Below are 12,341 nucleotides of genomic sequence, written 5' to 3'. Positions count from 1 at the left end.
GCCACTGCTCGCTCCCCTTAGGGCCCATCCTCAGGCTTGGGGTCGGGGTGGGAGGTCTGGGGTGGGATGGTTTCCCAGGTATTTGGTGGGTAGGGGCAAGATCCTAAAGTACCTGTGTGTGCAGGGTCTGGGTTGCAGCCCCCACAAGAGATTGGTGACCTCGAGTGACCAAAAGCCAATGAAGAGACCATGAGTTGAGAAGCTCCCCTCTGTGCCAGCAGGCAAAGGGCCTGGGCCTGGGGCTGGGGAGGGGCCGAAGGGTGGGTTTTGCCTGGCTCCTGCCAGGATGGGGGAACAGCCCTGGACCCTGGAGAATCTGAACTGGAGGAGCTATGGCTCCTGGGCGGCCTGGGGCCAGGGTCTTTGTACCACCTCTGAGGGGCTGTCCCTGCAGAAGCAAACTGTCCTCTGATAGAGCCAGAGACTTGAGGACTGGTATGGGGGCTCAGTTTTGCCTTGTGAGGAGCTGGGCCTCCTCTCCCCAGGACTGGGCAGCAGGCCCTTCCTACCTGGCCATCTTAGACCAAGAGGTGCCAAGAAGTTCAAATTTATCAGTTTATTAAAAATGCAGCATTTTTCACATGAGCTTTAAAGATGTGGAAGGTGGGGTACAATTAAAAACATGAGAGTTGTGCAGGGAACAGCCATAGGGCCTGTTTGCACTTTCAGATATTGCCTGCTCCCAAGAATTCAGACCCCAAGATTCAGGGCAAGACAAAAAAGGGTGAGTGCAGCAAGGAGACCCTCCTGCTAAGAGGCTGAGGTCCCCTCCGGGTCCAAGGATGGGGTGTCAGCCTTGACCTTCCGGGGTCTGCGGTGGCCTGGGGGAAGAACAGGCAAGATGGTGAGCTCAGACTCCCAGGGGCTGCCGTGGCAGCCTCTCCCCCACCTTTGTTCACGCGCTCCTAGGCCACCATCCCATCCTCTCCTGTAGAGCCCGTTGCTGGGAGTGATGAGGAAAGCCCACCGGAAGCCTGTTGCCCCTTTCTCCTCCCCTTCTTGGGCACTGTGGGAACTTCTGGGCCCTGCTGGAGGCTGGGCCCCTCAGGCCGCTGAGTTGCAGTCCTCTCAGGAAGGTCTCTCTTTGCCCTTCGTGTCCTGGAAAGGGCCTTGCTTGGAGGCGAAGGGTCCTGGATGGAGGAGACACGGGTCCCTGAGGGGCTCAGAGAGCAGTTTAGAGGTTGGTTAGGGCCCACTATTCCCCCCGCCCTCTTAGGGTAAGGCAGCTGCCTAGGAGGGGCAGCCAGGGCTGGAGAGTGCAGGGGAAGAGGAGGCGGGAGCAGGCAGCGATACCTCCACTCTGTCCTCAGGACTCGGCTGTGTGGCCTTGGATTTCTTTTTGCGGGATTTGCACCCTGCAGGACACTGCTGTTGGAGTTGGAGGGTCCTATCCTGCCCAGGGGTGACTCCCAGGGTTGCAGGGGGATAGAGTGGAGAAGGGTGCTGTAGCCCTTGCAGGTGTGAAGTCCTTTCTGCTCTCTTAGCCTATTACATTAGGAGTAGCTTACCTTTGGGTGCCAAGGGTCCAGGATCCCCCTAAAATGGGATGGGGATAATTCAGGAATCAGCCTGGGTTGGCACAGGGGCAGTATTCCTTGGAGAGGTGGGACTCACACACACCCATCCAGATCAATGTAGCTTCTCCCCCAGGAAGCCTCTAAGACCTCCCCCATGTCAGAGTCCACATCAGCAAAGCTGCCCTGCCCTTGGGCTACTTCCACTAGCTGCGACCCTGGGACGCAAGGGAGGGGAGGGATGTGACCCTCAGGACCAGTGTGATCCTTGGAGGGTCTAGACAGGCCCTGAGTATCTCCACCCCAATTCTTGTGAGCCCACGTTTCCACGCATCAGCTTCCTGGGGTCTCTGTTTGCCTGTGTGAACAGTAGGGCCCAACCTGGAACCAGATGGTACGGCCATGCCGGTCCTGCAGGGAGCTCATGCCTGGCATGCCATAGCAGCGCAGCCAGGCTCGAAAGGCGGCAAAGTCCTCCTCCCCGCTCTCTGACCCGTAGCCTTTGCCCCCTGTGGGACAGAGGAACAGGCAGAGATCAGAGGGCAGGCTCAGGTTGGGAGGAGTGGAGAGCCTGGTTAGACCTGGCCCAGACCTCAGCTACACAAGCTGATGGACTGAGTCAGGGGCCACACTCTCCCTCCTCTGGTGATGTGACCTCAGCTGGTTTCTTCCCACTCGGCCATGGGTTTCCCATCCTGGAGTGGGATTAAGAATCCTTGTCCTGGCCCTGTGCAGTGGCCCACACCTGTAATCCCAACACTTTGGGAAGCTTAGGTGGGAGGAGCCCTAGGGGCCAGGAGTTCAATACCAGCCTGGGCAACATAGGGAGATCCTGTCTCTACAAAAAAAAATTTTAACAATTAGCCTGGTGTCGTGGTGTGAGCCTGTAGTCCTAGCTACTTAGAGGCAGAGGTGGGAGGATCACTTGAGCCCAGTTTGAGGCTAGTCCAGGCAACATGGCAAGATCCCATCTCTACCAAAAGTAATACATATACACGTGTGTGTGTGTGTGTGAATATATGAAAGAATCCCTGTCCTGCCTGTCTCATGGGCAGCTTGGAGGAAACACTATGTTTTGTTTTGTTTGAGATGGAGTTTTGCTCTTGTTGCCCAGGCTAGAGTGCAATGGCGTGATCTTGGCTCACTGCAACCTCCACCTCCTAGGTTTAAGCGATTTTCCTGCCTCATCCTCCCAAATAACTGAGATTACAGGTGCCCACCACCATACCTGGCTAATCATTTGCATTTTTAGTAGAGATGGGATTTCACCATGTTGGCCAGGATAGTCTCGAACTCCTGACCTCAGGTGACCCACCCCACTCGGCCTCCCAAAGTGCTGGGATTACAGGCAGCCACTGCGTCCGGCCTGGAAACACTATTGACAAGTCAGGAGGCCTAGTCCATTGAATAACTAGGGCTACAAACTTCCAAATGAGTGAATCAGGCCCAGAGAGGGACAAGTGCCCCAGGGTTACACAATCATTTGCTGAAGCAGAGGTCACCGCCATCTTTGGCCTCACCCAACTGGACCACTTCTTTGGGCACTGAGTGGCATAGCTCCAGGAGGTCTGGATTCTGCAGCTTGGCCTTGATCTTCTGGCTGAGGGTCAGCTTCAGGCTCTGAGGAAGGGGCAGGGGCAGGACCTGTCTGTCAGTGGGGCAATGTAAAGGCAGCTGACCTTCCCTGTGAGCTTGGCCAGACCTTGGGTGGTTCATCCCCTCCCCACCCCCGTTGTTGAGCTAAGCTGGGGACACCTGACCCCACCCATCTCCTTGCCAGCCCACATGGACACCAGTGTGCCAGCACATGTGCTCCATCCCTCTCTGGGCTCACCGGCCTGCGCTGCTGCAGGGCCTCCAGGACCGAGCGGGCCTTCTCAAAGGGAGGGATCTTCAGCCTGTAGTGGGGGGAGGGGAAGCCATGCTAGGCAGTGGGGAATGTGGGCACACCTGGCCCACCCCAGTCCCCATGCCCATGCCTGCTTGCTGACCGGTACAGGATCTCTGCCCGCAGATAGTTGCCAATGCCATTGAAGAACCTCTGGTCCAGGAGGGCCTCGCAGATGGGCCGGTCAAAGGCCTTGTCCGCTAGGTTTCGTAGCACATTCTCCCTGGAGGGACACAGTCTGGGTGCATAAGACCCATCCCCACTCTCCATGGGATGGGGAGAGGGGCTCAGAGAACCTGTTTCTGGGTGCAAGGGGAAGGAAACTGGGAGTTCCAGTTTCTCTTCTCCCTGCCCCAGTTTTCCTGTCTGTTAAATGGGAACATCATGGGATTTAAATTCATTGTGATAGGACGGCCGGGCACGGTGGATCACGCCTGTAATCTCAGCACTTTGGGAGGCCGCGGCAGGCAGATCACTTGAGGTCAGGAGGTCGAGACCAGCCTGGCCAACATAGTGAAACCCTGTCTCTACTAAAAATACAAAGTTAGCTAGGCATGATGGTGGGTGCCTGTAATCCCAGTTACTTGGGAGGCTGAAGCAGGAGAATCTCTGGAACCAGGGAGGTAGAGGTTGCAGTGAGCTGAGATCATGCCACTGCACTCCAGCCTGGGCCACAGAGCGAGACTCCATCTCAAAAAATAAAAACAAAATTAAAAATAAATTCATTGTGAAAGGTGAAAAATACTGATCTAAAGTAACGTGAGGCTGGTGTGGTGGCTCACACCTATAATCCCAGCAGTCTGGGAAGCTGAAGCAGGAGGATTGCTTCAGCCCAGGAGACCAGCCCGGGCAACAAGGAAGACTCCGTCTCTACCAAAAATTTTAAAAGTAGCCAGGGACTTAGTGGTGTGCCCGTGTGGTTCCAGCTACTCAGGCGGTTGAGGTAGGAGAATCACCTCAGCCCTGGAGGTTGAGGCTGCAATGAGCTGTGATGGCACCACTGCACTCCAGCCTGGGCAACAAAGTGAGACCCTTGTCTCAAAAAAAAAGCAACATGAGGTTGTATATGAGGTTGTGAGTTTATCACCTCAGACTCCTCAGGACATGAGAACAGTGTGGCCACAGGACCTCAAGTGCGTTTGCAGTCTGGAGCTCCCTGTATAGCATTTGTGGCGGGTTAGAGACTATATGTGGGTTTGCCATTGTTAGGGTCCATTCTTCTCAAGATCCTGGATATTGTCTGGTTCTGTGCAGCAGATATGTGGGGTACCAGTGAGGGCCCTAGCAGCCCCCACCCCACCTCCAAGGGTCATGGGTGTCTCCTCCCCACAGTAAAGAGGATGCGCATCTTGTTTCTTTGCGGAAAAGGGTCGTGGCAAGACTGACTAGTGGGTGTGATGAGTGGACCAGAAGACAGAGTTCTGGGGTGAAGGTACAAGGGTAGCCTGGGAGGTGCCCTGATCCCTGTGGGAATCCAATCGCCACATGCCCCAGCTGGAGGACTAAGAAAACAGCCCAAATGCTCGCGGTTTGAGAGAAACTTCAGAGCCAGCTGGCAGAGTTAACTTGTGGCGTGACTCCCCAGGAAGGCTGAGGTTGGAGGAATCCAGAACCAAAAACAGATGTTTCCCTGGGGATGTGCTTGGGGTTCACACATGGGAAGGCCAGGAGTCAATGGCCTTCTAAGGCACCAGAGACATCCCCGACCCATCCCACAGGCATCCAAGTCCCCTAAGGGCCAACGGACACCCAGGGTCCCCCAGAAGGGGAGAACTTGCCAAGCCCACTCCAGGCCTCTGCATTTGTGACTCTTGTCAGTTCCAATGCCTTCCTCTGGCTGGCTCCTTCTCATCAGTCAGGCCTCAGCTCAAACCTCCCTAGGGTGGCCATTGCTAATGCACCCCCACCCTCGGCCAAGTCATCCTCTACCTCCTTCACCTGTTGGGTTTTCCTCAGGCATGGGTCCATTTCTCATTCCCCTACCCTATGTGAACATCAGTTCTGTGGGAGCAGGGGCCACATTCATCTTGTTCACTGCTGTACCCCGAGCCCCTAGAACAAGGCCTGGCACGAAGCAGAGACTCATACACGTTTCTTCTTCAGAGGAAAGGAAGTGGCCAACACTGTACCATCTGAGGTGACCTGCATCACATCCCAGGTGGGGCTGTTATACCCTCCTGCAGGCAGGGAAGCGGCACAGAGGAGACCACAGGACACAGAGTAGTGGGCAGGCCGGATGTGGGAGACCACAAAGCCCAAGACGGAAGCCATGTCATGAGGTCGTCCCCTCCCCATCCCCTTGAAACAATACCGCTCAGCCTCACTTACCATGTTAAAGCCCCTCTACTTTCTCAGCCTCCTGGGAGCCCTGAGAGGTGGTGTGGGATTGTGAGTGGGAGCCCCAGCTTCTCTGACACTAACTGGCCACATGTCCTCAGGGCAGTGCCTACCCATCCTCCTCTTGACTCTCCTCTCTCCTCCCCCATCAGTTATTATTATCATTATTTTTTGAGACACAGTCATGCTCTGTTGCCCAGGTTGCAGTGGAGTGGTGCTATCTCAGCTCACTGCAACCCTGCCTCCCCGGCTCAAGCGATTTTATTGCCTCAGCCTGTAGCTGGGGTTACAGGCATGTGCCACCATGCCCGGCTAATTTTTGTATTTTCAGTAGAGACAGGGTTTCACCATGTTGGCCAGGCTGGTCTCGACCTGACCTTAAGTGATCTACCTGCCTCGGCCTCCCAAAATGCTGGGATTACAGACGTGAGCTACAACACCCGGCCTCCAATTAGTTTTGAGTTTCCATGTCCATTGGCTCAGGGAGCTGACCCAGGACAGGGACACTGTCTTGATCTGCAGATGAGGGGACTGAGGCCCAGAAGGAGCAGGGACTTGCCCTTTGTTGACCAAGAAGGCACTAACAGAGTGTTAGTGTTACAGAGTGTTGACCAAGAAGGCACTAACAGGTTCATCACACCTGGTGCTGGCCCTACCTGAACTGCTCGTACTCCTGCAAGACACAGGGCCCGCGGCCTGGCTGCCACTTGCCCCCAAGGTCCCAGTGGCCAAACCGGCGGACGTCCACGAAACACAGGGCGAGCTGGGGGCCAGGCGGGGCCGTATAAAAGCGCAGGTGGGCATGGCGTGGCAGCTCCTCGCGGGGCACCAGCTGAAAAGAGCCGGACATGCCAAAGCGAAAGACCAGGGCCAGGGGCTCCTGTGGGGGCTGGGCCTCAGGCAGAGGGCTCAGTATCAGGCGCAGCTCCTTGCCGCGGGCTGAAGCTGAGATGCGGTAAGCACTGCTCTCAAAGGGCACCTCGGGGTTGCGGCTGACAGAGGACTTCTCCACGCAGCCGCCGAACACCAGCGCCCCGCAGGCCTCGTTCACAAACTGGCTGGCCAAGTGCAGCTCAGGGCCCTCAGGCATCCTGAGGGGGGCGGCGGAGTCCTATTGGGGAGGAAGGTAGCAGGTGGAGCCCGGTGTGGACTTTGTGAGCTAGGGGCTGTCAGCCCCATTTTTAGAGGAGAACTCGGAGGGTCAGAGGGGCATGTGGCCAGCTGAGGCTGGCAGGAAAGTGCGGGCCTGGCCACTGCCCTGAATCCCCTACGCGGACAAGTGCCTGGAAAGCCCAGGGCACTGGGAGCTGGGGCTGCAGAGGGGGTAGGACTCTGCCTTGCTGCTAACCGCTTCCTTCCATGGGCTTCCGACCCGTTTAGAGGAAAGTCCGAACCCTTGCGGGGCGGCGGCTGCAGCCTCACTTCTTCCGGGCTCCCCTCACTCACTGATCTCATCTCCGCCTTGGCCCCTGCTGTCCCTCTGTCCTGGACACTTGAGGGAGACTTCCCGACCCCCCATCTGAGGGGGCACCCCCTCCGCACACGCTGTCTCTTTCTCCGGGCCTTCCCACCATGTGAAAGGGTCTTAGAGTAGCGTGGCCGCCCCTCCCTGCGCCCCCCAGCCCACCCACTTAGGACGCGCATCACCGAGGGAAAAAGCGCAGCTAGGCCTGGCGCAAGGGAGCAGCGGGATCGGCCGCTAGGCCGCAGCGAGCCCCGGGCCTGCCTCACGGGCCGGACACCCCCGCGGCCGCCCCCGGGTCAGGGCAGGGGCCAGGACGAGGCGAGGGGTCTGCTGCCGTGCGCTGGAGCCGACCCCATGGCTCCGCAGGAGGACGGGGGGCAGCAGGAAGGGCTCCCCGAGCTCCGGCCCCGGGCCCGGGGGAGGCAAAGGGCCCGCGGCAGCGCCTGGTCCCTGGGGTGGGGGTACCCACTCCTCACCTTCGCCCTCCCCGCTTTGCCACTTGCCTCTGTCCCCGGGCGGTTTGGGATCGGAGGCGAAGGTGTGGCTTAAGTGGAAGGGGGTACTTAGCGACGGCAGACGCCCGTACCTTGCCCCCTCCGCACCTGGGCGCCGCCCCTGGCCTGGCACCCACAGGTTCGTTTTCTGGGAGAACGTGAGGCTCCAAATCCTAGTTTGGGGGAGGAGCGGCGCTCTAGGGCCCGCCCTCCCCATGCCCCCGCTGCAACCCTGTCCTCGGTTAGTCCTGACTCCCCTCCTCCTCAGGGCCCCCCAAAGCCCATCCTCTTCTTAGCCCAATAGCGCACCTCCAGCACCCGGATCCTACACGCCCCCCCTCCCCGGGAACCCGCACTCCATTCCCCTCCTCGCCACTGCAGCCACTAAAGGGTTACGGCCAGGACGGGCGGCGCCCAGGAGCGCGCTGGGAGCCGCTGGGAGGTGTAGTCCTTCAGGGAGGCGGTAGCGAGTCCTCGGGGTGGGGTCCCCGAGCTGGGGGACGGGGGGCTTCCGGGCTGTGGGGCAGGCTTCGGGGCAGTTACCTGGCTGGGAGGTGGCGGAGGAACCTGACTTTCCACTGCCTGGCGCCGGCGGGATGCGGGCGCAGGTCTCAGGCTCCGGGTCGCCGGGTCGCCGCTGTCTCTGCGGTTGGGGGAAGTCACCCAGCTAGCCTGGGACAGGGTCGGCACCCCCAGGAGGAAACAGCAGCGACGAGCCAGAGCGGAGTCGCTTGCAGGTGCGCGCAGGGCGTGCACAGGTGCGCGGTACGCGCATGCCCTAGGGACACGGTGGGGACCCTAAGCACCAACGAACAGTCAGACCTAACTCATAAACAAACATCATCACTGCCGGCCCGGTCAGAAGTGCAGCCAAGCAACAACAACAACAAAAAAGGCGGGGAGGCAGACCCATTTCAGATGGTTGTGTTGGAGAGAGTCTCTGAAATCAGAAGGCACCAGCCCGCAAAAAGGAAGAAACCCGACATGTTGGGCGGAAGGAACCGCCAGTGAAAAAGCCCTGCGGCGAGAAAGAGATTGGTCACTGAAAGAACTCAAAGAAGTCCTGTGTAGCTGGAGTGTAGCTGCGGGTAGTGATGGGAGGTGAAGATAGAGAAGCAAACAGGACCCAGGTCAGGTCCAGCTTATCCGGGTGTGGTGGTGGGCGCCTGTAGTCCCAGACACTTGGGAGGCTGAGGCAGGAGAATTGCTTGAACCTGGGAGGCGGAGGTTGCAGTGAGCCGAGATCGTGCCACTGCACTCCAGCCTAGCGCCAGAGCGAGACTCCGTCTCATAAAACAAACAAACAAGGAAAAACACCCAGAAAGACAAATACCTCATGGTTCCACTTATATGAGGTATCTAAATAAACACATAGAAACGGCAAGTAGAATGGTGGTTGCCAGGAGCTGCCGGGAAGGAGGAAATGGGTAGTAGATATTCAATGAATATAAAGTTTTGGGGTTTTGGCCAGGCGCAGTGGCTGACGCCTGTAATCCCAACACTATGGGAGGCTGAGGGGGGGTGAATCACTTGAGGCCAGGAGTTCAAAACCAGCCTGGCCAACATGGTGAAACCCCGTCTTTACTAAAAATACAAAAATTCGCTTTGAGATCCTGTCTCAAAAGAAAATAAAATAAAGTTTTAGGTTTTTGTTGTTGTTGTTGAGACAGGTCTCACTCTGTCACCCAGGCTGGAGTACAATGACGCAATCTTGGCTCACTGAGCCTCGACCTCCCAGTAGCTAGGATTACAGGCGGGAGCCACCATGCCTAATTTTTTGTATATTTTAGTAGAGACAGGGTTTTACCACGTTGCCAAGACTGGTCTCGAACTCTTGACCTCAAGCAATCCACCCGCCTTGGCCTCCCAGAGTGTTGGGACTACAGGCGTGAGCCACCGTGTCCAGCCTGAAAGTGATTTTCTAATTGTCATTCTTAATATATTTGATAGAATCCATCTGTCAAGTATAGCTTTACCTCATTGACCAAGGCTATTTGGTTATCCTGACTAAAAAGACAGGATAAACTCTTTTTTATTTTTTATTTTTTTGAGACAGGGTCTCACTCTGTCACTCAAGGCTGGAGTGCAGTGGTGTGATCATTGTTCACTGCAACCTTGAACTCCTGGGCTCAGGTGATCCTCCAATCTCAGCGTCCTGAGTAGCTGGGACAATGGTGCATACCACCACACCTGACTAATTTTTGGGTTTTTTTTGTAGAGATGGAGTTTTTCCATGTTGCTCAGGCTAGTCTCCTTGTGATTTTTTTTTATCACTTTGTTTATTTCCGGTTTTCATTTTTGTTTCTTCTTGCCCAACTGTGGCTAGTTGAACATTTTTTAGAATACCAGTTTGACTTACCTAATTTTATTTTTAATTGACAAATAACTGTATACATTTATGGGGTACAGTGTGATGTTTTGTTACATGTATATATTATGGAATGATCAAATTGGCTGGGCACGGTGGCTCATGCCTGTAATCCCAGCACTGTGGGCGGCTGAGGCAGGTGGATCACCTGAGGTCAGAAGTTTAAAAACAGCCTGGCCAACATAGTGAAACCCTGTCTCTACAAAATATACAAAAAATTAGCCAGGGGTGATGGTGCATGCCTGTAGCCCCAGCTATTACAGAGGGTGAGGCAGTAGAATCACTTGAACTCGGGAGGTGGAGGCGGCAGTGAGCCGAGATCACTCCACTTCTCTCCAGCCTGGGCAACAGAGTGAGACTCCATCTCAAGAAAAAAGAAAAAACAACAAAAAAAGATCAAATCAGGCTAATTAGTATATCTATTACCTCAAATATCATTTATTTGTGATGAGAACATTTAAAACCCTCTTTTAGCTATTTTGAAATATACATGGTTATTAACTAGTCACTACGCTGTGCAATAAACCACCAGAACTTCCTCCTCCTAACTGGAACATTGTACCTTTTGACCACAACCCACCCCTCTCTCCTCCAGCCTCTGCTAACCACCATTCTACTGTCGACTTCTATGAATTTAGCTTTTTTTTTCTTTTGAGACAGGGTCTCACTCTGTTGCCCAAGCTGGAGTGCAGGAGCACTATCATGGTTCACTGCAGCCTTGACCTCCCTGGCTTAAGCAATCCTCCCACCTCAGCCTCCCAAGTACCTGGTACTACAGGCATGTACCATCACACACAGCTAATTTTGTTTATTTTTTATAGAGACAGGTTTGCCATGTTGCCTAGCTTGGTCTCAAACTCCTGGGCTTAAGCGATCCTCCCACCTTGGCTTCCCAAAGTGCTGGGATTACAGGCACAAGCCACTGCCCCAAGACTTCTTTTCAATTCCAGGCGTAAGTGAGGTGATGTGGTATGTGTCTCTGTGCCTGGCTTATTTCACTTAGCATCATGTTGTCTAGGTTTATCCATGTCACAAATGACAGAACCTTCTGCTTTCTAAGGGCTGAATAGTATTCCAACGTCTATATATACTTTTTTTTTTGAGACACGGTTTCAGCTCTGTTACCCAGGCTGGAGTGCAGAGGTATGATACAGCTCACTGCAGTCTCAAACTTCTGGGCTCAAGCGATTGATCCTCCCGCCTCAGCCTTCTGAGTAGCTGAGACTATAGGCATGCACCACCACGCCCACCTAACTTTTTATTTTTTTGTAGAGACTGAGTCTCCCTATGTTGCTCAGGCCAGGCACAAGGTCTAAAGCAATCCTCCCACCTCAGCCTCTCAAAGTGCTGGGATTACAGGCATGAGCCACTGCACCTGGCCTTTAGTTATTATTTCTTTGAATACTTTTTCCATTCTACTCTCTTCCTCCTTAACCTTCTGAGACGCTAATCATGAATGTTAGCACTTTTGTGTAGTCCTACAGATCGGTGATGATCAGTTTTATGTGTCAACCTGACTGGGCCGTGGGGTCCAGATTCCAGGAATTTCTCTGCTGTGTGGAGCCTCAGGTCCTGAGGATCCTGGCCAGGATAGGCTGCCTTCTCTCCATCGCTCAGTCTTTTCGTTTGTTTTATATGTAACATCCAGGGTTGTTAACTGTACTTAGTGGGAGGAATACGGAAAACACCTACTTCATTTTTCCAGAAGCAGAAGTCAGAGTAGAGTCAGTACTTATCTCTTTTGATGTTCAAATTGTCTCATCTTTGGCCAGTGGAACAAGCGATTATTCTTTGATAGGTTCCTTACACTGAAAGGTACTCCAGGCGGGTCCTCCTTGTACCCTCCATGTGCCAACTTTGGCATCAGCCTTTTCTACAAGGGGCCCTGGCTGGTCTGGGCCGGTCCTGGGAGCCCATCTGCCTTAGTCTTCTCAAGCTGCTATAACAATGCCACAGACTGGTGGCTTACACCACGGAGATTTCTTTCTCACAGTTCTGGAGGCTGGGAAGTTCAAGATCAAGGTGCCAGCAGACTCAGTTCCTGCTGACAGCCCTCTTCCTGGCCTTGTAGACAGCCACCTTCTTGTTGTATGCTCACATGGTCTTATCTGGTGGTGCGTGCATGTGGACAAAGGCTTCAGCATATGAATTCTGGAGGAACATGAACATTCAGTCCATAACATTGGCAATGTTCCTCTTGCCAATGAGTGGTTCAGGCATGGTCGCTTCTCTCTTCCTAAAGAAGATGGCAGTGACTAGGCGCAGTGGCTTACAC

At 54.8% G+C, this 12,341-nt stretch overlaps 1 protein-coding gene across 1 annotated transcript; it reads right to left on the bottom strand.

Moving 5' to 3' along the window:
- Positions 1 to 541: 541 nt before the first annotated feature.
- NEIL1 (nei like DNA glycosylase 1) lies at positions 542 to 7,930 on the bottom strand. The gene is given in 12 exon segments (XM_050799922.1): positions 542 to 821; positions 968 to 1,130; positions 1,294 to 1,355; positions 1,509 to 1,536; positions 1,896 to 2,023; positions 3,035 to 3,134; positions 3,349 to 3,412; positions 3,506 to 3,625; positions 6,396 to 6,837; positions 6,840 to 6,850; positions 7,681 to 7,840; positions 7,843 to 7,930. Coding segments are annotated over 12 exon segments (1,422 nt in total). The 5' UTR covers positions 7,916 to 7,930; the 3' UTR covers positions 542 to 750.
- Between the last annotated feature and the right edge of the window lie 4,411 nt (positions 7,931 to 12,341).

This window comes from Macaca thibetana, chromosome 7, assembly GCF_024542745.1.
Source record: "Macaca thibetana thibetana isolate TM-01 chromosome 7, ASM2454274v1, whole genome shotgun sequence".
Classification (NCBI taxonomy): domain Eukaryota; kingdom Metazoa; phylum Chordata; class Mammalia; order Primates; family Cercopithecidae; genus Macaca; species Macaca thibetana.
The sequence above is the reverse complement of the archived record's forward strand: the minus strand, read 5'-3'. Positions and strand labels throughout refer to the sequence as shown.